At 53.9% G+C, this 24,407-nt stretch overlaps 11 protein-coding genes across 11 annotated transcripts; 5 read left to right on the forward strand and 6 right to left on the reverse strand.

Annotated features, from left to right (window-relative positions):
• Positions 1–476: 476 nt before the first annotated feature.
• Positions 477–2,939, reverse strand: AYL99_04447 (hypothetical protein; the record flags this gene model as incomplete). Its single annotated transcript, XM_018835961.1, has 1 exon — positions 477–2,939. One exon carries the CDS (start codon positions 2,937–2,939, stop codon positions 477–479), a length of 2,463 nt encoding a protein of 820 aa, XP_018695611.1.
• Positions 2,940–4,724: 1,785 nt separating this feature from the next.
• On the reverse strand, positions 4,725–5,483 carry AYL99_04448 (hypothetical protein; the record flags this gene model as incomplete). The annotated part of the gene is made up of 2 exons (XM_018835962.1): positions 4,725–5,388; positions 5,458–5,483. The coding sequence occupies 2 exons, from the start codon at positions 5,481–5,483 to the stop codon at positions 4,725–4,727; spliced, it is 690 nt and encodes a 229-aa protein (XP_018695612.1).
• A 796-nt stretch (positions 5,484–6,279) lies between these two features.
• Positions 6,280–6,919, forward strand: AYL99_04449 (hypothetical protein; the record flags this gene model as incomplete). Its single annotated transcript, XM_018835963.1, has 3 exons — positions 6,280–6,462; positions 6,568–6,771; positions 6,827–6,919. The coding sequence occupies 3 exons, from the start codon at positions 6,280–6,282 to the stop codon at positions 6,917–6,919; spliced, it is 480 nt and encodes a 159-aa protein (XP_018695613.1).
• A 149-nt stretch (positions 6,920–7,068) lies between these two features.
• AYL99_04450 (hypothetical protein) lies at positions 7,069–7,389 on the reverse strand (the record flags this gene model as incomplete). The annotated part of the gene is made up of 1 exon (XM_018835964.1): positions 7,069–7,389. One exon carries the CDS (start codon positions 7,387–7,389, stop codon positions 7,069–7,071), a length of 321 nt encoding a protein of 106 aa, XP_018695614.1.
• Positions 7,390–8,816: 1,427 nt separating this feature from the next.
• On the forward strand, positions 8,817–10,891 carry AYL99_04451 (hypothetical protein; the record flags this gene model as incomplete). Its single annotated transcript, XM_018835965.1, has 4 exons — positions 8,817–9,053; positions 9,105–10,133; positions 10,227–10,750; positions 10,819–10,891. The coding sequence occupies 4 exons, from the start codon at positions 8,817–8,819 to the stop codon at positions 10,889–10,891; spliced, it is 1,863 nt and encodes a 620-aa protein (XP_018695615.1).
• A 1,179-nt stretch (positions 10,892–12,070) lies between these two features.
• On the reverse strand, positions 12,071–14,580 carry AYL99_04452 (elongation factor G, mitochondrial; the record flags this gene model as incomplete). The annotated part of the gene is made up of 3 exons (XM_018835966.1): positions 12,071–14,152; positions 14,202–14,313; positions 14,363–14,580. 3 exons carry the CDS (start codon positions 14,578–14,580, stop codon positions 12,071–12,073), a joined length of 2,412 nt encoding a protein of 803 aa, XP_018695616.1.
• Positions 14,581–15,346: 766 nt separating this feature from the next.
• Positions 15,347–16,066, forward strand: AYL99_04453 (hypothetical protein; the record flags this gene model as incomplete). The annotated part of the gene is made up of 1 exon (XM_018835967.1): positions 15,347–16,066. One exon carries the CDS (start codon positions 15,347–15,349, stop codon positions 16,064–16,066), a length of 720 nt encoding a protein of 239 aa, XP_018695617.1.
• Positions 16,067–16,352: 286 nt separating this feature from the next.
• Positions 16,353–18,516, reverse strand: AYL99_04454 (hypothetical protein; the record flags this gene model as incomplete). The annotated part of the gene is made up of 2 exons (XM_018835968.1): positions 16,353–17,611; positions 17,664–18,516. 2 exons carry the CDS (start codon positions 18,514–18,516, stop codon positions 16,353–16,355), a joined length of 2,112 nt encoding a protein of 703 aa, XP_018695618.1.
• Positions 18,517–18,898: 382 nt separating this feature from the next.
• Positions 18,899–19,737, forward strand: AYL99_04455 (GTP-binding protein ypt5; the record flags this gene model as incomplete). Its single annotated transcript, XM_018835969.1, has 4 exons — positions 18,899–18,971; positions 19,023–19,042; positions 19,113–19,331; positions 19,390–19,737. 4 exons carry the CDS (start codon positions 18,899–18,901, stop codon positions 19,735–19,737), a joined length of 660 nt encoding a protein of 219 aa, XP_018695619.1.
• Positions 19,738–20,248: 511 nt separating this feature from the next.
• AYL99_04456 (hypothetical protein) lies at positions 20,249–22,252 on the reverse strand (the record flags this gene model as incomplete). The annotated part of the gene is made up of 2 exons (XM_018835970.1): positions 20,249–22,128; positions 22,207–22,252. 2 exons carry the CDS (start codon positions 22,250–22,252, stop codon positions 20,249–20,251), a joined length of 1,926 nt encoding a protein of 641 aa, XP_018695620.1.
• Positions 22,253–22,636: 384 nt separating this feature from the next.
• On the forward strand, positions 22,637–24,280 carry AYL99_04457 (hypothetical protein; the record flags this gene model as incomplete). The annotated part of the gene is made up of 3 exons (XM_018835971.1): positions 22,637–22,654; positions 22,709–22,840; positions 22,907–24,280. 3 exons carry the CDS (start codon positions 22,637–22,639, stop codon positions 24,278–24,280), a joined length of 1,524 nt encoding a protein of 507 aa, XP_018695621.1.
• Positions 24,281–24,407: the final 127 nt, after the last annotated feature.

The raw sequence follows: 24,407 nt of genomic DNA on the forward strand, positions 1-24,407 counted from the left end.
AATAATAATCAGGGAGAAGAATGCAGTCAGGTTGTAAAGGGAGGGAGGGAGTGAGCGACGTCAGGTTGATCATTGTTTTCACATGCCCCCGGCAGTCTTAGACCAGGAACCCACACGCCGGCGCCCGCATAACATCATGGCCGAGTTACTACTGTCAAGCAGCGTAGGTCACGCTCCTCCACAGAAAAAGGAATCAAGTTACTGTAACCCGGGGACTCCGATGATTGTTTGGGTCCATTTACCCGTCGCTTGATTCGTTGTTTGGTCGTGTCAGATGATGTTCCTGGCGGATCGATGACAATCTCACAGGTGCCGAGGCATTCCGTTGTCTGTACATCATAAAGCCATCACATGCCAGCCACTATTATTGAAGACAATTTGCAATGTGCATCAGCACGTGCTCAGCTCTCGCCGTCATGTTCATCTAAATACTCGGGACTAGGAATTTGTACGAGGCAATACAACTGTAACACAGCCTATTCACCGCCCGTGCCTCCAGTATTTGCCCGTTCTCTCAGCCGCCGTCCTTCCATCAATCCTCGTAATCCCCGTTTCTGAAGCCCAATCACTGAGCTGAGATCGCCGGTCCATATTTCTTGAGACTCCTTATCTCCATGTCCATTGTGCTCGGCGTTGTCGTCCTGTCCCGAAGTCTCGGTGTCCGTCCGGGACATATCAGTCGACGTCGACGCCGAAGTCGCTGTCGATGCGGAATCCATCGAGCTCGACTTCCCGTGTCCTCTCTTCTTACTAGGCTCCTCATAGTTTGTCGCCAGTTTGAGCCCAGCAGCCTTGCTTGCGAGACCCGAGGTCGACTCTGCAATGGTGGTGGCTTCGCTCTCGCGTCGACCCATGTGAACCAGGTTGCCGCCGGCAGCACCCCGGAGGCCTCGACCACCTCCTGCAGCCATAGCAGCCGCGTTGAAGACTGCCGCCGAGTTTCGCCCTTCCAATACCTCATGCAACCGTTCGACGGTCGCTTCAAGCAGTCCGTCGACCTGGTAAGGTCTGGCCATCTGTAACAGAGAGCAGAGCGTTTGTGGTGTGCACAACGGTGACCCGACCGGCGGCAGCGAAGACGTGTAGAGAAAGTGCAGCAACAGGTGAATCGTGGGAGCCATGTGAGGCAGATACAAGGATCTCGGGCGACTCGACGGGGGAATGTTCATGGTGTTGGGCAACTCGACCAGTGTTCTGGTCGTCGACCGACTCAGTGATCTTTGCGGATCCAAGATCCCGTCACTCCCTGCTCCAGACACCGCCAGGCCGTTCGCCACAGCCGGGGTGATGGTCAGCGAAGAGTTGCGGCTGGCCTGTGACCGCATGCTTGGCCTCAGCGTGGCGCCGTCCGAAAGACTGACGTTCTCGTGAGTAGAAACAGACTCGGCCAGCAGCCGATTGAAGAAAGGACCCCAGCGTCGGGACAGAATGTACGAGTTGCACGGAATCTTTTCGCCGCCCAATGCCACAATCTCCATGTCGGACAGCTCGGCCAGACTCAAAGCTGCTTGGCCGAGTTGTTCGGCGGTGCTGTTGAACGGTCTTCCGCCGGCTGCTTGTCCTAGAAGACTCGATTGCATCGACGGGGGAATGTTCGGAGCAGATACCGACACATAACCCGAGGTCGGGGCCATTCTTCGGGGGTTGTCATAAAGGCCAAACGCCTCCAGCTCAACCATGCAAACGTGACTGAAATTGATCCGGCGATGGTTGTAGTCGTCCACCAGGCTCCGCTTCCGGTTCCCCAGAATGACAAAGGTATTCCTCCGGTTCCACAACACCCCTCGGTTCCAGCTCCCTTGCGAAAAAATCGACCCGTTCGTGTCAATCCGCACCCAGGTAAGAGTCTTGAGATTAAGCGCCCAGAGCGCATACTCGTGTTTGGACGAAGTCAAGTATGTCCCGCTGACCACGAACTGGCTGTCGATGACGCCGCCGTTGGGAAAGCGCAGCCCAGGCGGAGACACGGATCCGGTCACGGTCTTGTCCTCTATGGTCCCGTCGGGTAACCGGACTTGCAGCTCAAGCTTGACATCCAGAAAATTGTAGTTGGAGTATATCAGCATCGACGTCCCGGGATGCGAACTTGCGCTCTGGACCTGGGGATCGTCCAGCGGAACCCCTTGGCCGATGAGCTCCGCCGACAATCCTGTCAAGGGCGCGACCATGCTCTTATATGCTCCACATTTGCGGTCCCAATCTGTCGTGCCTGTCCACTTTAGACTGCGCAGGTTGAAAACGCTGAATTGCTCGATATAACTATTGGTGCTGTCTTGCCCACCGGCGACGATCATTTCTGCGCCTCCTGTTCCGTCCAATTGGACTCCCAACGTGCCCGAGTGAGGATCGGACGAGGGTGGATTGTGCTGGATGGCGGAGAGTGGAGCGTTGGCAGACGTAAAAACGGCGCAGGATGGCAGGATGGTCGCACAGTGAGCGTACCGCCCTTGGGGATGTTCCGGGGTCGATATCAGGGTCCATGTCCGTGTTGGCACATCGAAGATATGGATATCGGACATGACCACGACCTCGGGTTGGCCTTCTGGCTTGCCCTGTTGAGCCGGGGGCGCAGGGGTCCTGTGTGGTGCGGGTGACATGCCACCATAGCAAACCAGCTTCGAGTCCCCGAGGGCGCAGACGCTGTGAAAGTATCGGGGAGGCGGAACATCCCCTAGTGCATCGACCTTGGTCCAATGTCGGCGGATGAGATCAAGCTCGTAGAGGTCCGAAGATAACTGTGGTTTCGTTCGAGAATGTACTCTCCCCCCGAAAACATACAATTTGTCCCCTAGTATTGTTGTCGTTGCCCCAACCAGGCCCGGGGGCTCGTCTCCTGTCGTCCGGTGCACATTGCAAACTAGGCCCGACAAGTTCGTCGGAGCAGAGGTATGCTGAGAGGCGGAAGAAAATATGCCGATATTTCCACCGGCTTGGTCCATTGGTTTGTTCACACCATTTGTGCCGTCGTTGCTCGCCTCCGAAGAAACAAGGCTTACTTGGCTGTTGTTCATTTCCACCCGTTTGATCGTGGACACTGGGTCCCTTTCCTCCTCGCAGTCTCGTAGTCCTGCCGCGGAACACGGGCCAGCCTCATCCGAATGTCTCGAGTCCGGAGGACGGCTGTTCAGTGTCGGAGTCGTTGGTGATGAATTAGTGGTCTGTAGTGTCCGGGTATCGGATTGTGACGTAGCGGAGTACAGTTCTCTAGTAAACGACGGTTGTGCAAACTCGGGAATTATTATGGGTACATATCGTGGCAATCGTGTGGTACTGGAAGACTTCGTAGCCGGGTCTGGCACATAATCATGGACTGGTAACTTCGTTAATCGATACCTAGAAACCTCGCTTGGTGTCTGTCGCGAGGGTACCGAGAGAGCAGAGCTTTCTGTTGTCACCGACGGCAAGGACGGAGTCTGCCAGAGAGTGAAAACGCTGGAAACCACGCCTTTGGGGCGGCTGTCTGTGGCTACCTGCGATATGGGCGGCCAGTGGTGTTCCTCAGGTGATGGTGGGTCAAGATGTGAAGTGAGGAACCGCGACTCCCTTAGCTGAGGAATAGAATCCTGCTTCCCAGCACTCTTTCGTCGAAACCTAGTCATGACTGTCAGCTCCAGTTCTAAGAGGGCAATTTGCAAGGACCACAGCAATATGACAAATGAGCAGACAACATGAACAGAGTGGGAAAGAGCATTATCGATCATAGAGCATGACGGGGAAGTTCCCCTTTTTCGATCTTGTAGGCCATCGCGAGCAAGGGTACAGGCACACGCGTTCGTTTGTCCCAGCCGGCCATATTGAGGGCGAGGCAGGCGGGATCGAAATTGGGCAGCAAAGGTGGCGCAAAGATCTCATGAACGCAGAGGGAGAAAAGATAGACCACTGACCGAGAGGACAAAGAACCTGTCTCGGGATGTCGCTTTTTTCGTGAAGGGTCGTTTTCTCTCCCGTGTCACTCGGGCAGGTGTCAGCGAAAAGGGGCGGGGAGATGGAAATCTATCGACGAAAACCCGACCGCGATCAATTGAAGAGAGAGAAGGCTTACAAACGTCATGCGAGGTTGGATCTGAAGAAGAAGAAAATGTCCAGATCTGTACAACTGGGTCTCGGTGGAGGACTGTAGGAGAATTATGAGGACATTGGGGGGAATTTTGTGTAGCGGAAGAGGAGTTTGTTCCATGTCAGGTCTAGATGGGATTTTTTTCCCTGCGCAGAAGTCAGAGCTACGGCTGGCACTGGCACTCACCCAGGCACTGTTACTGGCGCAGTCCCTGACACGGGTGGGCACTGGGGGGGCAAAGAAGCGATGTTAAAGGGAGCTGCCGCCCCGCCAAGCCGGCTACTAGCAGCCTTAAAGGGCTTGTGGCAGCCAATTGTCCTGCTCCGGGTCCTCTCCAGGTTCCGGACAGGTCCAGGTACTTACCCATGACCAGGTTCAGGGGCTGAAGGGGCGAGAGGAGCACGAGCAAGTATGGGGTACTTCGTCCTGCTCTGTCATTGCTTGACCTGAAATCAGTGGTACGTCGATAAGACCAACAGACACGACCCGCCTGGAAACAATCTCAAATCAGATGTCTGCAATCTGTTCGCGCTGACACATGTCGTAGAACGAGCTTTCATTTGTATACGGAGTCGAATCCCGTGGTTGTTTCTTCACAGGCGCTTTTCAACGCCACTACCTATTTAGTGGTATCAAATTTATGTCCCGTCATCTTCTTTCCACCCCCCTAAGCAGCGCTGGTCTTCTCCTTGGGCAGTGGTGTGGTTCGAAGGTATGGCTTGATAATTTTCATCTCGGGGAAGATGTCCTTCGCCTGCTCGGTCTTGACGCTGGGGTGAACAATCACATCGTCACCGGGCACCCAGTTGATCGGGGTGGTGACCTTGTGCTTGTCGCCAGTCTGCAGCGAGTCGACGATTCGGAGCACTTCGGCCGTGTTGCGACCGGTCGACGCAGGGTAGGACAGGATGGTGCGGATGACCTTCTTCGGGTCAATAACGAAGACGGATCGGATGGTGAAGGCAATGCCCTTTTCATCCACGTTGGTCGCATCCTGGTGGTCAATCATGTCGTAGAGGAGCGCAATTTGTCTGTTCTTGTCACCGATAATGGGGAATTCCAGATTGCTGCCGCTGATCTCGTTGATGTCCTTGATCCACTCTCCGTGACTGTCAATGGTGTTGGCCGAAAGCCCAATCAACTTGACGCCTCTTCTTGTGAATTCTGGCTCTAATTTTGCGAAGGCGCCCAACTCGGTCGTGCAGACCGGGGTGAAGTCTTCCGGGTGCGAGAAGAGAACGACCCAGTTGTTGCCGATGAACTCGTGGAAATCGATGGGGCCTTTGGTGGTCTGGGCTTGGAAGTTGGGGGCAATTGAGCCCAGACGAAGGCTAGAGGATCGTTAGTAATGCTCTTTCTGGAGTTCAGACAGGTTTGATAGAGAGAGAGAGGCCACGTACGGTTCGGGGCGGTCGGTAGATCCCATTTTCTCTGAGGGTGTCTGTGTGTAGTGTTGCAAATTGGTTCAAGCGGCAGAAGGCAAGCGTGAGGACAAGACTGCGATGGCGCAAGAATGCGATGGAGGGGTAAGGCGAGGAGTTATATACTAGTCAAATAGAAGGACTCAGGCGGCGACAAATCTTTTTTTCCCTGCCTTTCTCGAACAAGCCTGTGGTCAACTCGTGGGACAAAATCCTTGCTCCCAGCTAGTGGCATGATTGCTTGCCCCTCGTGCTCCATGATGCGGGTGGGATCCATAATGGCATCAGCACTTAGGAGCAAGGAAAGCACGCAGCTTTAACGAAGGACGGGAGCATTGTCAGCGGTAGAGAAATGGTGTCCACCCGTCCACTCGGGGTATCGATTTGCGTTGAAGCCAGACAATCAGCAAGAGACTTGAGCACGCAATCGACAGTACGCTTATCCTCTTTAACACTCCAGTGTCTCGGCATCTTCAGCCTTGTACATGCCCCTCCTTTCACGTGCGAGGCTGTCATTTGGTGCCCCCTTATTGGGTTCCTGGCGTGGATTGCTTCTGGGATGAAAAGACAAGCTGGTCCTCAGGGTCTATAGCTGGTCTGACCATGTAGCACACCCCTTGCTAAAATGTTGTCAGCACTCTCTTCAGTTTTCGGTAGCAGTGCGATTGGTCGACGTCATTCCGACAAATTGCCGAGTTTCGTCTCAGAATATGTACACAATATCAAAAGTCCCAAAGCACGACCGAGGGTCAGTCACCATCCTGTTCTGCTGTCAGCAATATACAAACACCCCAAGACACGATGGAACCCGCATCGATACCCGCCCCGACTGCCGATTCACAGTCAGGCGAGCTTCCGCCAGAAGCCGTTGCTCTGGCAGGAAGGTTCTTTGACGCCGCCCGGTCGGGTCAGATGGATATATTCGAGCAAGCCTTGCCTCGGGGTTTACCTGCGAATCTGACCAACGACAAGGGGGACACATTGGTACGTGCTAAGACGGGGTAATGGGAACACCATTGGAAACTTTGCGATTACCACCTTTCCCCAGACCACGGGGGTCTTTCTCTGCCAAACGACTAACCCACTCAGCTGATGCTCGCCTCTTATCACGGCCACGCCCCCTTGGCCTCACTGCTGGTACAGCACGGTGCAGATCCTAACCGCATCAATGATCGAGGGCAATCCATCTTGGCAGGAGCGGTTTTCAAGAACGAAGCTGAAGTGGTCGACATCCTCCTGGAAGCCGGGGCCGATCCCGAGATTGGACAGCCAAGCGCTCTAGAGGCGACAAGAGTATGGATGATGAGGTCTTGTCATAACTGACGAGTTCTACGCTAATGATGAAAAGGTCTTCAGACAAGAAGCATATGAACAAAAGTTCAAAGAGCAGGTTGAGAAACTAAAAGCCGCCCGAGCCAGGGCAATGGACGGTAGTGCGTGATATGTATTCACCCGTGGTTTTCCTCTCCATCTATTTAACAGTCAGATTAAAACCTATGCTTTTACATTCCAGAAAGACTTTCGTCTGTCCCAAGATACCCCCAACACCATGCTAAGTTTCGGACAATGATATTCGTTCCGGGTGATGGTCTATTGGTATGCGTGACCAGGTTCGTTGCTCCTTCTTGATTGTTGCAGCACCTTCTGGGGGGGGATTCGGACGGAGCTTGATGCAGGCGGAGGTGCAGCCCTCGGATAGCAGCCGTTACACCAGTCGTATTTCCGCCTCTGGATCAAGTGCATCTGATGGCACCACTCGGCTACTTGTGCCGCAGGCTGCAAGGAGGTAGACGAGGAGGTTCGAGATGAAGGAGTAGATGGAGGCGGGGATGTTTTGGGCCGTTCAGCAGCTTTCTCGAGAGCCCGTTCATAGTCGGAGTAGTATCGGCTGGATGATTTGGTATGAGACATGGCGGACTGAAGGAAGGCTGGGTTAACGGGAGTTGAATGGGGGGCACTCGGTTGGCAGTCCTCGAAGACGCGGTTGAATCCAAATATGTTTGCAAGAAGGATGTGAGGCCAGTATTGGTGGAACAGATGACGTGTGGTCTGAGGTGGGATGTGCTGAATAAGTGCACTTTGGGGGAGAGTGCATAAAGTCGGAGTGCCGATAAACAACAAAACGAGCTTGTGCAAGGTCCTGACAGAGTATCAAAGTGGAATGCTTGCCGAGGGTCAAGATAGGACGCGGAAAGACGAGTGGATAAGACGAAGACCACAAGCAGTGACCACACAAATCAGACAGAATGTAGAAGGAAGATCAGCAACTGAGGGAGACGGATGGACAGATCTGAGATATACTGTACGCAGAACGTGGGACGTGGGACAGGGTGTCACATAGCGTAGATTCTGCCATCATCTTCTCGTCTGTGGATGACAATGTGTCCTTGGTCACGTAGGGTGCAACGAATAAGCCCCAAAGAAAGACTGTCCACAGACGATGGAACCCAACACTTTGAGCACATGTACTGTTTGAGGACGAGATAAGCGAGAGGAGGGAGCCGTCCAGTGGCTGTCATTGATGGTTCTCAGCTCAGAAAAGAGACGCTTTCTACCCACAACGAAAGGGTACCGAAAGAACCAACAACGGGTTGGGGGCTTCCAAAAAAGTAAAACATCAAAAGGGGAAAAGGGGGCAAGTTGTTGGTGTTGTCTGGATGGAGAGAGAAGAAAAGGCGAAGAAAAATTTGTTGTGTTTGGCATGTGAGACTGAGACAGAGACAGAGCCACAAGCGCCGATGTCACGTTCCCGATTCCGGCCTTTTGACTGCGACTGCGGCTGCAACTTTCGCTTTCAGACACTGCCTTCTGCTCGCTCCCGCTGGTGACGCCTCTCACTATTTTTGGCCAGTCTTTTATCACACCTTGAATCACCCGCCATTAGCCCCTTCTAGGCTCAGTGTCGGTGGTCCGGCGCCATTGTGTACGACCAACTGCCGTGTCGGTTGTTGTGTCCAACCATGTTCCACTGCGTACCTACTCGTACAGGCTCTCGCTGAATGATGTGCCATCCATGATTCCGAGATGATCATCCCGGACACAGATCTCGAATCTGATGCCTTCTCCTCTTTTCCTCGTCACCCTCACACCATCAAGGCCTCTGCGGAATCTCAGCGATTGGCTGCACCCCGCAAAACATGTTCCTCGGGCTGCTCAGGTCCGCATGCGGGGGAAGCAGAAGGACGTGGTCCTGATTGACAAGATGGACTGGTCGACAGGTAGGCTTGTGAGGTGTCTTGAGAGAAATCAGTGCTTTGCTGTTCTGTCAGTTGTAGTTCCAACGTCTCCGTCTCTTCGCCTGCTGAAATTGCTGTGCACGAATCTCTTCTTGAGTTGCGATGTCTGTCACAAACGGTGTCAACGGCCATATGAATGGCTCTTCGAATGCCCTCTGCTCTGTCGATGAGTTGGTGTCTCGCAAATATGACTTTGTCGTGGTTGGAGGAGGCACCGCTGGTCTGGCGGTCGCGGCTCGATTGACCGAAGACCCCAATATCTCGGTGGCGGTCCTGGAAGCCGGGGAGAATCGAATGGATGACAAGAGCGTGTCAACTCCTTCGCTCTATCCCACCATGGTGAGTAGAATGACGCTCGATCCCACTCGAGGTTCCTGACGCTCTTTGCAGATCGGCAGGAAAGAGTACGACTGGTGCATGACCAGCACACCACAACCCAATGCAGGCAACAAGATCTACTCGATGCCTCGCGGAAAAGTGCTTGGCGGCAGCTCTGCGATCAATTATCTCATGTACGTCAGGGGGTCAAGGAAGGATTACGACGGATGGGAATCAATGGGCAACCCTGGTTGGGGCTGGGAGGATATGCTTCCTTACTTCAAGAAGCACCAAGCGTTGGACAACACGCCAAGGCACAGTGATCCACAATTCATGCCTATTGCAGGGGGAGACAAGTACCATGGATCCAATGGGCCCATACATACGAGTTTCAACAACTGGTATATGCCCTTGGAGGTGGAATTCGCCGAAGCCGCATATGAAGTCACGGGGACTAAGAAGACGATTCATGACGGCTGGAGCGGCGACCATCTGGGTTTTTATTCGAGTCTGGGAGCCGTGAACAGGACTGACGATCCCGGCAAGCGATCCTACGCCGCAACCGGATACCTTCGCCCCAATCTAGGACGACCTAACCTCAAAGTCTTGACTGAAGCACAGGCCACCAAGATCATCCTGGATGGAAATACCGCCAAGGGCGTCGAATTCGTGCACAAGGGCCAGAAATACAGCGTCGACGCGACGCGCGAAGTCATTCTGTCCGCCGGCGTGATCCAAAGCCCTCAATTGCTTGAGCTCTCCGGAATTGGCGACCCTGAGGTTCTTAGGGCTGCTGGTGTCGAGTGCGTCGTTGAGAATAAGGGAGTGGGCGCTAATTTCCAGGATCATGTCCTCGGTGGAATCCTGTATGACCTAAAACCCGGCATTGATTCTATGGACGCATTACACGGGGAAGAGTTCAACAAGGTGCAGCAAGACCTCTACCAGACCAGCCAGAAAGGGCTCTATGCCAATCCGGGCATGATGATGGGGTTTGTATCATACGCGTCCCTGGTAACTCCCGACGAGCTCGAGGCAACCATCAAGGAAATCAAGCAGAAGTCGCTTGCAAAGACGGACTTTGAAAAGGCTCAAGAGAAGGTAATTAGTTCCCCTTTATGCAAAACCAGAAAAAGTGCCTGCAATACCTCTTGTGATGGTGCTGAACTGACGCACCTTTTTCTTGTGCTCTAGGTGATCGTCGATCAGCTCCGTGACCCAACCTTTGCCAATCTCCAAACCTTTTGTATTCCTTGCCGGCTTGACGTGGCCAAGGGCTCAGATCAGACCTTGTTCTTCGGCAAACCACCCAGTGGAAAACAACAGCTGTCCTTGCTGATGTGCCTCGAGCACCCTCTATCACGGGGAACGGTCCACATCAAATCCTCAGACCCTCTGGCACCCCCGGAGATTGACCCTGGATACTTCCGGAACGAGGTCGACGCCAAGATCCTCGCGGCGGGCATGAAATGGATGGATCAGGTCGCCAAACATCCCTTGCTGGCGAAATCACTGGCCGAGCGAGAACTGCCGCCCGAGAACGAGAATCTGGACAGCGAGGAGAAGAGGATCGAGTACGTCAAGAACCACATCAGCACACAGTATCATTTGATCGGGACCTGTGCACTGGGCGAGGTGGTGGACACAGACTTGAAGGTGAAGGGGGTCAAGAACCTGAGGGTGGTAGATGCCTCGATCTTCCCCGGCCATGTGTCTGGGTAAGTCTCAGCTCTCTCTCACTTCTTTTTCCTCTGCCGGCATGTTATGCTAATCTCCCGTATCACAGGAACATTATGGCGACTACTTATGCGGTCGCTGAAAAAGGCGCAGATCTGATTAAGAAAGATATCGTCTATTAGGCGGCGCATTTATGTGTCCTTGGCCAAGAAATGGAAGCACCCCCCATCAAGAAGGAGAGCAAGGAGATCAATCATCTGCGTGTCTTGACTTGACGAAATTTGTTCCATGTCTTCTTCTTCTTCTTCTTCTTCTTCTTTCCTTGCCGAACCTTGAAAATGCCTCCGTTGCATGATCAACAAGACTCGTTTCTTGTGCACTGCCTCTTTGTCTGTCACCCAACTAGTCCGAACACCATGTATTGACCGGCCATCCTGGGGATTGTGAGAGCAGAAAAAGCGCAGGGGAGGGAGTCCTCCCCTGATCACACTAGGATCGAGTAAATTATATATAATATAAGTTGACTAACTAACCTGTGAATGAACACTAGGGGCGTCCGTGCAAGATCCATTTAGGCAAGAGACAGAGGTGTTGTATATGGATGTGGCGGTCTCGTCCACAACGAATCATCAAGATCGTTGTCAGTCAAGGCTTTTTGATCCTACTATATATGTATGTACTCAGCCCGGGGATGATCTGCAACGTCCCCAACTAACTCATTCTGTCTGCACCTTCTTTCTTACGTCCCTCTCCCCCAACCCATGCGATTGACTGACTGACTAGTAATGTGGATGTCTGTCTAGATGTACATGTCCAAGCAAATGTGTGTCTAAACGGCGAATGGTGAACGCTCAAGAGTAGAGTTAGAGTGGTAGTAGTAACACAATGTCCCGGGAAAGAAACGCGGCGCACCCCCAATTTTGGGCAATACCCACCCTGTCGTTGCGAACACCAAGAAGAACAGAAAATCATACTTCAATCGTCCACAACATTCATGCCCAAGTAATGGGGATCGGCATATGACTCCTGCACAACCGGAGGTCGACACGACCACACATCAACTGCAATGCGTAAAGGTCGAACGCGCGTCAGCTGTTGGTCATAGATGGCAGGATGCTCTGCGCCTGACTGACCCATCTCGAATCTCCACCGCCTTGCGTTGCTCACTGCGAAGTGGTGGTGCTTCTCTGACCCAGTGTCTGTCTTCGTTGGAAGAATGAGCCAGAAAAACCTCGACTCGGGATAATTCCACATGATCCACACGGGCAGGGCCGAATGTCCTGCGAACATGACTTGGATAAGTCGATGCTGACTTCCCTTCTTCCATGTCCGTATCCACCTCATGCGGTGGTGGAATCCTTTCATTTTTTATTTCTCTCAGCCTGGGCCTTCAAGAACTCGGACTGGAGCTCCTTCTGCAGCTGCATCGGTGCTCGCTCGTAGTGGCTGAATTCCATACTGAACTCGCCCTTGCCCTGTGTCGCGGCCCGGAGGTTGCCGCTGAATCCAAACATGCCGTTGAGACTGGTGTCAGCCCAGACGGTGAATTCGTCCACGCCGACTTCCGTGTCATTGATCACCGCATTGCGCTTTTGCAACAGTCCGACCACGTTGCCTTGAAACTCGGTGGGGGCCGTCACGACCGTCTTCATCAACGGCTCCAGCACCACAGGGTCGGCGTCCATGAACGCCTTTCGGAAGGCCTGCTGCGTCGCGTTTTTGAATGCCATTTCGCTCGAATCAGTCATGTGTGTTGCACCATCATTGATGACCATGGTTGCGCCGAGAACTTTGTGCCCGACCAAGGGGCCCTTTTCGCAGGACAAATGAAAGCCCTTTTCACAAGCAAACAAGAATTTCTCGGAAATGGCACCACCAATGATGTGTTCTTCAAAGTGATTGCCCTCAAGATTACCCTTGGGCTCCATATAACCCGCAACACGCGCGTAATCACCTGCACCACCGGTCTGTTTCTTCAGGAGGTGGTTGAATTCGACACGCTTGGTGATCGTTTCCCGGTAAGCAACGCGGGGTGGGCCTGTTTCGCAGTCGACCTTGTACTCTCGACGCATACGCTCGACGTAGACCTCGAGATGAAGCTCACCCATGCCCGAGATGATCGTCTGCTCGCTTTCGGTGTCGAAATGGACCCTGAAAGTGGGATCCTCGCGCTGAAACCGCGCAATGGCTTTGGAGAAGTTGGGCAAGTCTTTGTTGTTCTTCGGCTTGATGCTGAGCGAGATGACCGGTTCGGGCACGAACATGCTGGTCATAGTGTAACCCAACTGGCCGTCGGTAAAGGTGTCTCCGGACGCACAATCGATGCCAAACACCGCGCAGATCTCTCCGGCACCCACTTCGTTCACTTCTTCCATCTCATTGGAGTGCATGCGAACAATACGGGGGATCTTGACTCTCTTGTCGGTCCGGGCATTGAACACGTTGAGGCCTTTTCGCAGTTTGCCTTGATACACGCGGATATAGGTGAGCTGCCCAAAGTTTGATTCTTCCAGCTTGAATGCCAGCCCAACAAAGGGCAGCGAGTTGTAAGGAACAAGCTTGACCGGAGCCTCCTTCTGTCTTCGATCCAACGCGGTGTTGGAAACTTCGGATGGGTTGGGGAGATAGTCGCAGACACCGTCGAGCATCGGTTGGATGAATTTGTCGGCGAGAGCAGACCCCATAAAGACTGGCGTGAACTTGAGCGAGATGGTAGCCCTCCGGATGGCGGCCTTCAGCTGCTCAATCGTGGGCTCCTGTTCGTCCAAGAACAAGTTGGCAATCTCGTCATCAACATCGGCAAGTGTTTCGATCAGCTTTGCTCTTTTCTCTTTGGCAAGCTGTTGAACTTCGGCCGGAATTTCATCCTTGATGACAATGATCTCGCCACGTTCACCCTCAGCATAGCACGTCTTCATTGTGATGAGGTCGACCACGCCGCGGAACTCATCTTCGGCGCCGACGGGAACCTGAACAGCTGCAGCGGCAATCTTGAGCTTCTTGTTGATCTGGTCGACGGCCTTCCATGGATTTGCGCCCATTCGGTCCATTTTGTTGACGAAGCTGATTCTGGGGACATTGTATCTCCGCATCTGTCGGTCGACTGTGATGGTCTGGCTTTGGACACCGGAAACGGCACATAAGATCATGACAGCGCCATCAAGCACCCGCAATGCTCGCTCCACCTCAATGGTGAAGTCAATGTGTCCGGGCGTGTCAATCAAGTTGATATGATATTTTTCTTCTTTGCCATCTTCCTTTTTGACCCAGTCGCAGAAAGTAGCTGCAGACTGGATAGTGATGCCCTTTTCTCTCTCAAGTTCCATCGAGTCCATTTTCGCACCGACCGCATCCTTACCACGGACTTCGTGGATAGACTTAATCCGGCCCGTGTAGAAGAGGACTCGTTCTGTCGCCGTCGTTTTGCCGGAATCAATGTGCGCCTGTCGACATCAACTGACTGACCTGCAGGGAATTGAGTGTGTGACTGACCGCAATACCAATGTTTCGTACTCTTGACAGCCGGTGCGCCTCCTCGGGCGACAAGTTGTCAATGATGGTTTCTTGAGAGAGTGACTCGGGGTCATCCTGGGCTTCCTCGAGCCTGTCACGTATTAGACGAAGGCCATTGAAAGGCTATGGGCAGTGCTTACATTGCAGCGGCGGCCCCAGCAGCACCTCTTCGTTGCTGCCACCGTCGATCCAACGGCCATTGTTTCGACGGCGCCCTCAAGCCTGCGGACAAGGCCGGGACGATTGCAGTAGAAGCGCAGCGTCGGCAGATCCATTGTCGGGCGAGAGTCGAGTTGTGCGAGCGTGCCAAGTTGGCGAGAAGCCTCGAAGAGCCTCCGATAGCTCGGGAGGCACTCATCTTGACAGAAGGAACGCAGATCCTCGAAACTGCAACGGATGCTCGATCGTTTGGCGATTGACGGGGAACTTTTTTCTCGAGCTCAATCAACCCTGCGTCGCCAAGACGGACCCCGGACGCTGCTTAGCTAACCAATCACATGACAGTTGAGTCCGACTAACTTAGTTAGGCCTGTGCAGGTCTTTTGATCCCTCTTCTTATGAGGCTATTGCTGCTTATGACTTGGTGACCTCAGTACTTCTTCTTTGCTACAGTAGACCTCCAGCTCCCTCAACGGAAGAAGAGGCCTCTAGTGGGTCTTGTGGCAAGCAAGACATGACAGAAATCCGCTTCATGGACGGGGCACCCGTCGATGGGACGGTGCGTATATTAACGCCGCCATAGTCCATGTTTTGCAACATGGCCAAAGCACTTGTCGAAGGACCTGAAGATTATGGAAACATATTCCGCCGTGTGCAGCTGACATCGCCCTTCTTCTTCCACCATATGAAGATGATGTTTCGTCCTTTTCCTCCATCCTCCATCGGCGATCAATCCACTAACATACGCAGGACGTTGCTTCATTGGCTCATTCCGGTGGCAGCCTGATGCCTCGATATGGCCGACTCCTCGGCGAGCTCGGTTGTATCGCTGATCGTCAAGGTTGTGTCCGACCGTTGCCAATGTCTATATAAAACCCGGTGACTGTTGTCTTGGAGCAGAGAGAAACCGTAAGTTTAACGAACCTGATTGGAACTCAAACCACCACAGTTGGTCACTTTTCATCATGTCTTCATCCACCACCCTCTATCAACGCGCCCAGAAGATCGACTCGGTCGCAACATCCTCCCTCCTCCCAACCAGCACCAGTCTCTTCCAGGCTCTTTCCTATGCTCTTGAGAACTCCGATGCCAACAATATCCCACCCATCACCATCTCGCCATTGCAAGGCCAATACCTGGCGATCCAAGCACAGTTGATCAACGCAAAGAACATCCTCGAAGTCGGCACTTTGGGAGGCTACTCAACACTGTGGTTCTTGAGTGCCGGTGCCCACGTCACCTCCCTCGAAATTAACCCTCATCACCGGGACGTGGCGCTGCAGAATCTCAAGCACGCAGGCTACGTGGAGGGCAAGGACTTTGAAATCATCCTCGCACCTGCCTTGGACACCCTCCCGCGTCTTCTCACAGACCAACAGGACGGCAAAAGAGGCAAATTCGACTTGGTCTTCATCGACGCGGACTGGTCCGAGCAATACGAGTATTTCCAACACGCCGTGCAACTCGCGCGGCCGAATGGGTGCATTTACGTCGACAATGTTGTCCGTGAAATTCTCGAGGGATCCAATAGCGAAGAGTTCGAGGCCGGGCGGAAGGAGAGCTTGCCCGTCAAGGTGGGCAAGGACGAGAGAGTAAAGGCCACGCTAGTGAGTGTGGTCAGCAGCCACAAGGGACATGAAGGCGAGGCGTTTGATGGGTTTCTCTTGGCCGTCGTCAAGGGGTAGGAAATCAGTCTTTTCACGAACATGAGGAATGGCAGATGGAGCACAACGGGTTCAACTTGTCCTTTCGGAGGCGGCACTCCTGACGCGTCTCTCTCTGAGAACCTGTTCGGATTGTCACCGCCCATAGTAATTCTGTCCCAAGCCTGGACTCGGATGGTGTTGTAAATTGAAATACATGGCAATTCGAGCCAGGTCTCTCCGCTCGCCCACCGCAAACACCCGAGGCTACCAACAGGGCGAACAGATAGTCTCTCCGACAAATAGCCACGCTTTGAATTCCCAGTCATTATTCTATCCTCTTCTTGCCCTCTTCCATAAATCCCATGTTCGCCGTGCTAATATTCCTCAGTCTTCTGTCCTTGCCGCTCGCGGCTGCGATGATCGGCCCGACGATTTTGTCCTTGTGAGCTCGCGATAACGCCTCCGAATACCCTTCACTCGCGAATGATGGAGTGTTGAGTTTCGGCCAATTGACGTACAACAGTCCGTGGGCGTAGATGAATTGGAACGCCCACCCTGCCACAACCAAACAGAGAACAACAAAAATACGCAGAGGCCAGACTGCTGCGTCCGGCGGTCGCCGAGTAACCAGCGACACGAACACAATAAACAACGAGGCGGCTAACATATATGGCACAGCTTGAATGATGAGCGGTCTCCGGTCTGCAAACATCAGAGAAGAACCAACACCAAACGTGGACGGCAGATAGGCTCCCAAGAAGAGGTCGAAGCCGTCCTGTCGCGGTCCATCCAGGAAGTTGTTGCGGATATAACGTGTGGCCGAGTTGTTGAAATCCTGTACCGCCCCAGCCCTGGTGCGCTTTCCCGTGCGCGTGAAGTCCGTCTTCAAGGCGCCAGTTCCCGAGTACGAGTTGGAGACCACATCTGCGTTATCGGCCCATACGTTGCGGAACAGGAACTCGAACGCTCTGTCGTCTTGTGCCCGTTCACCGGGTTGCAGGATGCCGACATCTTGGAACTGCTGGGTCAAGGCCCATCGGCCCAACATGCTCTGGACCACGTTGGTCCGATCCAGGCAGTCCATGCAATTGGTACGCACCACTGCAGTCTGCCGACATCGAACCTCTAGAGCTCCAGACGGGTCACCGGGCATTTCAACCCCCCGGAAATACTGCCCTTTCCTCAACCCATCGAGCAACTCATCCAGTAAGAGTTCGGCACGGTGCCATTTGTATCCTTTGGTCTCACTGTGGAAATCAAAGTAAATATAGTGCAGTTTGTCCATCCGCTGTCGTGTGCTCGAGGGTTCAATGTCTCGGAACTTTTCATCCGTGCGTGGATCGGCTTCGATGGCCTCTTCTGGCGAGCTGACGAGGATTCGGACCATGTGTTCATAAGCCTTCTTAACGCGTTCCTCCCTCCCGCGCTGGTTGACCAGGTTGACCAGGTAATTCTCGCCGTAAATTCTGATCTGCTCGTCAAAATGTTTCCGTGCGGCGTCCACAGCAGACTCCACACCCCGGATCTGCAGCTTGGGTGTGTAGTGAAGATCATTGATCTCGGCCCAGAAGACAGGGACGCTACCTGGTGGCCATGTTAGTACCGCTGTCGGTTCGATGGCACATGGTATGCTTACCCCGTGTCTGAACGTATGACAGGACTTGAGTCTCTATAGCCTGGCTTCCAGCGTTTCCGTTCGGTATCCCTTGCCCGCCAGCATAGCCCGTCGGACCCGAGGCGTCGTTGAGCAAAGCGATTTGCTCGGTCTCATTAAAGTTCGCCACGTGGCCTTCATCATCGATGCCTCGAGAGAAGTATCTTGTCCCACCACGAAATCGAGACCTCCTGGTGATCAGGGCAAACGTGAACGCAGTGTTCTTGATCTTGGCCGGCGTGATGCGCAACATGCCATGCATGACTGGGAGAATATAAGGATCCGCGCCAGGTTGTTGTTGTCCGCGCAGTCCTCCGAGCCTGAAGTCAATCAGATCTGTCTGGACGAACCTGTTCCAAAAGAAGCGATCGTCCGCTCTCTTCCACATTGGCTGCGACAGATCCGACTCGGTCTGGCGCTGGAAATTGGAGGTGATGTCAATCGAGTAGGAGAAATACATGGGACTCGCGGCAAGCAATGTCTTGAGGTAGGAGAGGTAGGTATCTTCGTCGGGGTCGCGGACGGCGCGCTCTCGCAAGGGGAGGAACTCTGTAGCGACGATTTTGTAGATCATGTGGCCACGCAGTCTGCCCATGGGCTGTGCCTTGGTGATGACAATGATATACTTGTCCAGCTTCAATTTAATGATGCCCAAGATGCCAGCGATGCTCGACACTCGTTTTGCTCCCAGGAGAGATCCATCGTTCAGTCGGATATCGCCCGACGGTCTCTCCACCACCAGCGTCGGTGCAGACGAGTTGGAGGGCGAGGTGAAAGCGTAGTGGCTGGTGGAGGCGTGGACGTTGATGTCCCGAAAAGGCAGCAAGTTGGCCATGGCGAAAGAGCGGAGAGGCCTTTGTTGAAAGTCTTTACTACCGTATCATGGTGTATGGTATAGGATAAGGATTGGAAGATAAAGAAACCGTTGAAAGAGGGAGGGAGGGTGGGAGAGAGACAGGCGCTGCGTAACTGCTGCCCGTTGTTTGTGGCGGTGATTATCTGGCTGGCCTCCGTCATCTTCTTGGCCAAGACTGCAGCCGGTGGTGAGTACATGCACTGCAGGGCAGCATCACCCACGTAATAACACCACCCCGGCCAGACAATCATCAACCGTACCAAATCCTTCTTGAATCGTTACTCTGACTCTGAGGCCGATATCCAGAGGCTTGTCCAACCCTCGACACGGTAGTCAAATATCAGTCGCAGCCCGATCAGTTATGGCCGCTCGAGCTCCCGCAGGCCGCCCAGGCGCAGGCGGCAGGTTCGCCCAATTCAAGCTCGTCCTTCTCGGTATGTTGAGGACAACCCTCTGTTCGTCAGCCCCTAATTAATGGCGTCTAGGTGAATCAGCAGTAGGAAAGGTATTGTGCCAGCCACCTCCGGGCCCTCCTTCGCGAAGCATTGCAAGCTGACAGGTCTTCGTTTGCCCAGAGCTCGTTAGTCCTCCGTTTTGTCAAAGATCAATTCGACGACTACCGCGAATCCACCATCGGCGCCGCATTCCTCACTCAGACGATATCATTAGACGAGAACACGACGGTCAAATTCGAGATATGGGATACCGCCGGTCAAGAGCGATACAAATCCCTCGCCCCGATGTACTACAGGAATGCAAACTGCGCCGTGGTTGTTTACGATATCACCCAGGCTGTACAGACCCCCTACTGTCCTGAAAATGATTGAACACCATCTAACCGTTACTTGCCAGTCATCCCTAGATAAGGCTAAGTCATGGGTCAAGGAACTCCAGAGACAGGCCAACGAGAACATCATCATTGCCCTCGCCGGAAACAAACTCGACGTCGTGGACGAGTATCCCGACAAGCGGGCCATTCAGACGGCCGACGCCGAAGCATACGCCAAAGAGGCCGGCCTGCTGTTTTTTGAAACGTCGGCAAAGACGTCGACGAACGTCAAGGAGTTATTCACCGCCATCGCGAAGAAACTGCCCCTGGATCAGGCGGGACCCAGAAATTTGCGGGCGACCCCGAGACCGGGTGTGGATTTGAGGCCGGAATCGACTGGGACGCAGGGTGCAGGGAATTGCCAGTGTTGATTTCCGACGCAACCACCATGTAGTAGTCGTCCTCTCAGATTGTTTGTGTCGTCTTTTCCACGGGTTTGATCTAGCAGGCGCACGACGGCAAAGGTATTTGTGTGGGGGGGAGCTCGGGCGCGGATGCTGGATAGGGTATCTGGATTTCGCGAATGCTAGCCTTGTCGATGTCGACCCATCTACAGTAACAGCACACTCCGCACCGGGGACCTTTTCGATGGCAGAATTTGAGCAGGACAAAAAGCAGTGGGGGACGTCGACGAAGGCGTCCCCTGCGCACTGCTCCCTCAATCGAAGACCATCACCCATCGACATCCTTCATTGTGATATACTTTTGCCAGGCAGTGCTACGGGCGTTTCTGAGAACAGTTATCGGTGTCCCAAGGGGTTGTGTGGTGTTTGTTGTATCAACCACAATCCTCTAATGCCTAGAGATACAGTTGTTTCGAGATTCCTTGATCCATCACTTTGCATGCCCCCTCTCGTGTGCCGTCGAAGGCCTTCTCGTCCACTACACAGATCCGCCGCTCCGATTCCCGGCCTTGTCCCCAACCAAGCCCGCCATCTCCAACAGTGCCCTTGCCCCGTCTTTGTCCCCTCCAAAGTTGACCCCCCTGCGTCGTGCGGCTTCGGCCTCCTCCCACGCGAGGCGCTTTTTCTGTTTTGCCACCTCGTCCTCTTCCCCTGCGTTGTCGGAGAGCGAGCCGGCGCGGGCGAGGGGGAAGGAGATGCCCCAGACCTCGAGCGTGTCGAGGTCGAATTCCACCCTTTTGGGTTGCGCGGTGTCCCGTTGATGTTTCTGCGCCGTCTCCAGACCCGGGTCCGTCATGAACGCGCCGGTCCCGCCGGCCCCGTCGTGCTGGAACGTGCACGTCGACATGTCGCTGTCGATCAGCACGCTCACCGGGCCCAAGATCGGCGGCTGCGGCGGACCCGTCCGAGATTGCTGCGGGGGGACCACGCAGCCGAGTGCGATGCCTGTTTTCGAGTTGAAATACGAGAAGGGGATCGTGCGGTTGTACTGATTCGCGAGGAACACGCAGTGGCGCGGGAGGAGCTGGAAGAGGCAGGCTGCCTTCGACGGTCCGTCGCTGCCCGAAGATGGCGGCGTCGGCTTTTCTCGCCACGGTTCGGGGAGGTAAGCGCCGATGATCATGGGGTGGTTGGTGTCAGGAAGCGTGCCGGAGATGAGGACCAATGTCGACGATTGCCACGAGTGAACTTGGCGGGAGAAGGATGACAGGGAGGTGCCGTGGGACGCGGTCGAGTAGAGTTGGTTGAAGCGGGCATTGGAGGCAAAGATGTTCTTGAGGGAAGAGCTTGACGACACAGACGTGGAAATCTGCAGGGACATGGACATTTGAGCGAGGAGAGTGTCGGTGAAGATGGTGCTGAAGGTAGTGTCCTCGGGTGATTTATAGATGGGTGATGGTATGGCCTCGACTACTTCAACGGCTGGGAGGGGGCCACGATGTTTGCCGAGATTGAAGTTCTTGCTGAAGAGGAAGTGCTCGAATAGGGCATTCAGAGGCTCAAAGAGATCGGGCAAGGTCGTGGTGACGGTCTTGACGAAGTTAGAATACCTAATTCCCCTGCTGTGAGGTTCCGGGTCGAAGGCTGCCACGATGGCGTCCGCCGAGGTGTTCAGAGCCTGAAGACGTTCTCCATCCAGGCGTTCTCCATAGCTAGCCAGCGTGGTCAGGGGTGTGACACCCGCGACGAGCAGCAGGAGGGAAATGAGCCTCTTAAGATTCTCCACTGGGATCAGGGCATGGTTGATCTTGCGGTTCGTCTTCTGGTCGTGCTTGAAGACTTCAATGGCGTCGAGCGAGTCAAGTGCGGCAAGGGCAAGGTCGTCGTCGTCTTCGTCCTCGTCATCGTTCACCGGCTCGTCAATGGCGAACCCGGCGACATGAGAACTTACACCCTGCTCGACTTCGCGCTCCTTCAACATGTCGTCTGGGAGTTGCTGCTTGACGATATCCTCCATATTCGGCGCCTCCTTCGGCGAGGGTACACTGTGGCGCCGGTCGAAGACCGCCAGACTCCGGAACAGCAGCTTGATCTTGTCCTGGTCGCCCCGCTTCAACACCTTCTTGTACCTACCCGTCATGATGGTGATGACCTTCAACATGGCCTCTCTGGTTAAAATACACGGCGCTAGACTGGGAAACGGAAACGCCCCCAGATAAGTACACATGTGATACAGAACAGGTCCGGCCTTGAGTGGCTCGGGGAGGGCGAGGAAGCCGCACAATGTGTCTTCCTTCCAGTACTCGACATCTTCCTGGTGATCTGCCAAGGTCTTAAAGTTGTCCTTGTAGTGTGCTATCTCCAGATGCGAGTAGCATTTAGAGGCAAAGCGAAGGGCCAGCTCATGGCTCAGTTGCTCTGATTGAGTGAGTTGACTAGATCTGACAGACCCAAGAGACAGGCTGCCGTGGGTCACTGATTGACATGGTCACTCACCGACTGGGACCTCTCTCGGCGGCTGTGAGGATTGGGATTGACCCATTGTGGCGTCCTAGAGTCTTGATCTATATCATCATTGGCGGAAGCGATATAGGGACTTGATAGAGAGAGTCATTAGTGGATCACGACGATATGTACGGAGGACGAGGCATGGTGGTCAGACCACGCCGAGAGAATACAACGTTCTCGAGATAGCTTCTTCATCAGGCAGCCACAACGATCCACCGTACCCGATGCTACGGCGCGTCAAGACTGACTTCACCGTAAATGCTTGTTCCGGCTTCGCAGCGTTAAAGAGTCTTTTTGGGCTCCTGCGCAGAAAACTGTGGGCGCTCATCACGTCTGCTCTATAATGAGGAGATGGATCCTCACATGTTCTACTCATCTTCGATTCACAGCTCGCAGCTTTGCGACGACGTCTACCGCCATGGCACGGACATACGCTGTAAGTTATTTGTGAGTAGCTCGAACTTGAGGGCACCAACTGACCATTCTGTAGGATGCCGTGACGTCGCTGAACACTCTTCAGTCCAATTTTGCAATTGTCGATGCAGTCCGCAAGTCTGGAGGCAGGTTGAATGAGTTGTCCATTCCTGAGATGGTCGAGTGGTGCCGCAAGATTGGATACGAAGTATGCGACAACCAAATCCGCCAGAAACAGTCACGCTCCCTTCTCAACTAACCCTCGCCTGCCTAGCCGTCGGAGTTCAATGCGTTGAAGGTTATACACATAGCCGGAACGAAGGGCAAAGGGTCGACTGCGGCCTTCACTTCATCCATCCTCACTCAATTCGTTGGGGGGAAGGGAGCGAAGTCGTTGTCAAAAGTTGGCTTATACACATCTCCACATCTTCGATTTGTTCGGGAGCGCATCCAGATCAATGGAGAGCCTCTGTCGGAGGCGCAATTCGCCCAGTATTTCTTCGAGGTCTGGGACAGGCTGGAGGATGTCGCGAAGGAAGCAGGACATGACCCCCAGTCCCCCGGGTCGAAACCCGTCTATTTCAGATTCCTCACCCTGATGGCCTTCCACGCCTATATGAGGGAGAAGGTCGATGTTGCGGTGATTGAGTGTGGCATCGGTGGTGCTTACGACAGTACAAACGTCTTCGAAGCTCCAGCCGTCACTGGCATCACAAGCCTCGGAATAGACCATGTCGGCATGCTGGGGTCTACAATCGGCGAGATCGCCTGGCACAAAGCTGGAATCATGAAGAGCGGTGTCAAGTGTTTCACTCCGAGCTCTCAGCCTGCGGAGGCGAAAGCAGTGATGGAGCGAGTTGCAAACGAGAAAGGGAGTGTGCTTCAGTATGTGGACATCGATCCAGCCATTGCCAGTGGCGACTTGAAGCTCGGACTCCAAGCAGACTTCCAGAAGATGAATGCTAGCCTTGCCGTTGCTTTAGCCAAAACGTGGCTGGAGCAGCAAGGCTGTGCAGACGACCTTGAATACAGGTCAAAGTTTGCCCGCGGGTTGCAAAGTGTTCGGTGGCCAGGCAGGTGTGAGACACGCTTCGAGCCCGGAATCAAATGGTGCATTGACGGTGGCCACACCCTCGAAAGCATTGAGCTGGCGGGAAAGTGGTTCGCTTCCCAACTCATGACCAACAAGGACTCCCCGGAACCCCTTCACCCCCAGCCTCGTTTCTTGATCTTCAACCAACAGACACGGGACGCCGCTTCGCTTGCGACGGCACTCTTCAACACATTGTCGACAGCGCTCAATGAAACCCATCCGTTTACCCATGCTATTTTCTGTACTAACACGACATTCCAAGACACAGGCTTCAAGCCCGATCTCATTTCGGTAAATATCAATGCATCAGACGTGGACTCAATGAAAGTCCAGAACAATCTCGCCGAGACGTGGAGAGGCATTGATTCCTTGGCTCGGGTCGAAGTTGTGAGAACGATCGAAGAGGCAGTCAGCATCGTCCGCAACTTCGCAAATGTTCACCGCCAGAATGCATCCGCAGCAGAAGAGAAAGAAGTGGCGGCATTGGTGACGGGCAGCCTGCACCTCGTCGGAGGATTCTTGGAGGTTTTGGAAAGCACGACGACCCCCAAGTGAAAGAGATAGATGAAGGCTCATCAACTGATCCGATTGCGATGCTCTAACGACTTCAATAGACAAAAGGTGCAAGGACGGCGTCATGGCCAGCAAAACTTGCGAAAATAGAAATGATACCCATGTGTGC

Source organism: Fonsecaea erecta (genome assembly GCF_001651985.1).
Source record: "Fonsecaea erecta strain CBS 125763 chromosome Unknown Scaff3, whole genome shotgun sequence".
Classification (NCBI taxonomy): domain Eukaryota; kingdom Fungi; phylum Ascomycota; class Eurotiomycetes; order Chaetothyriales; family Herpotrichiellaceae; genus Fonsecaea; species Fonsecaea erecta.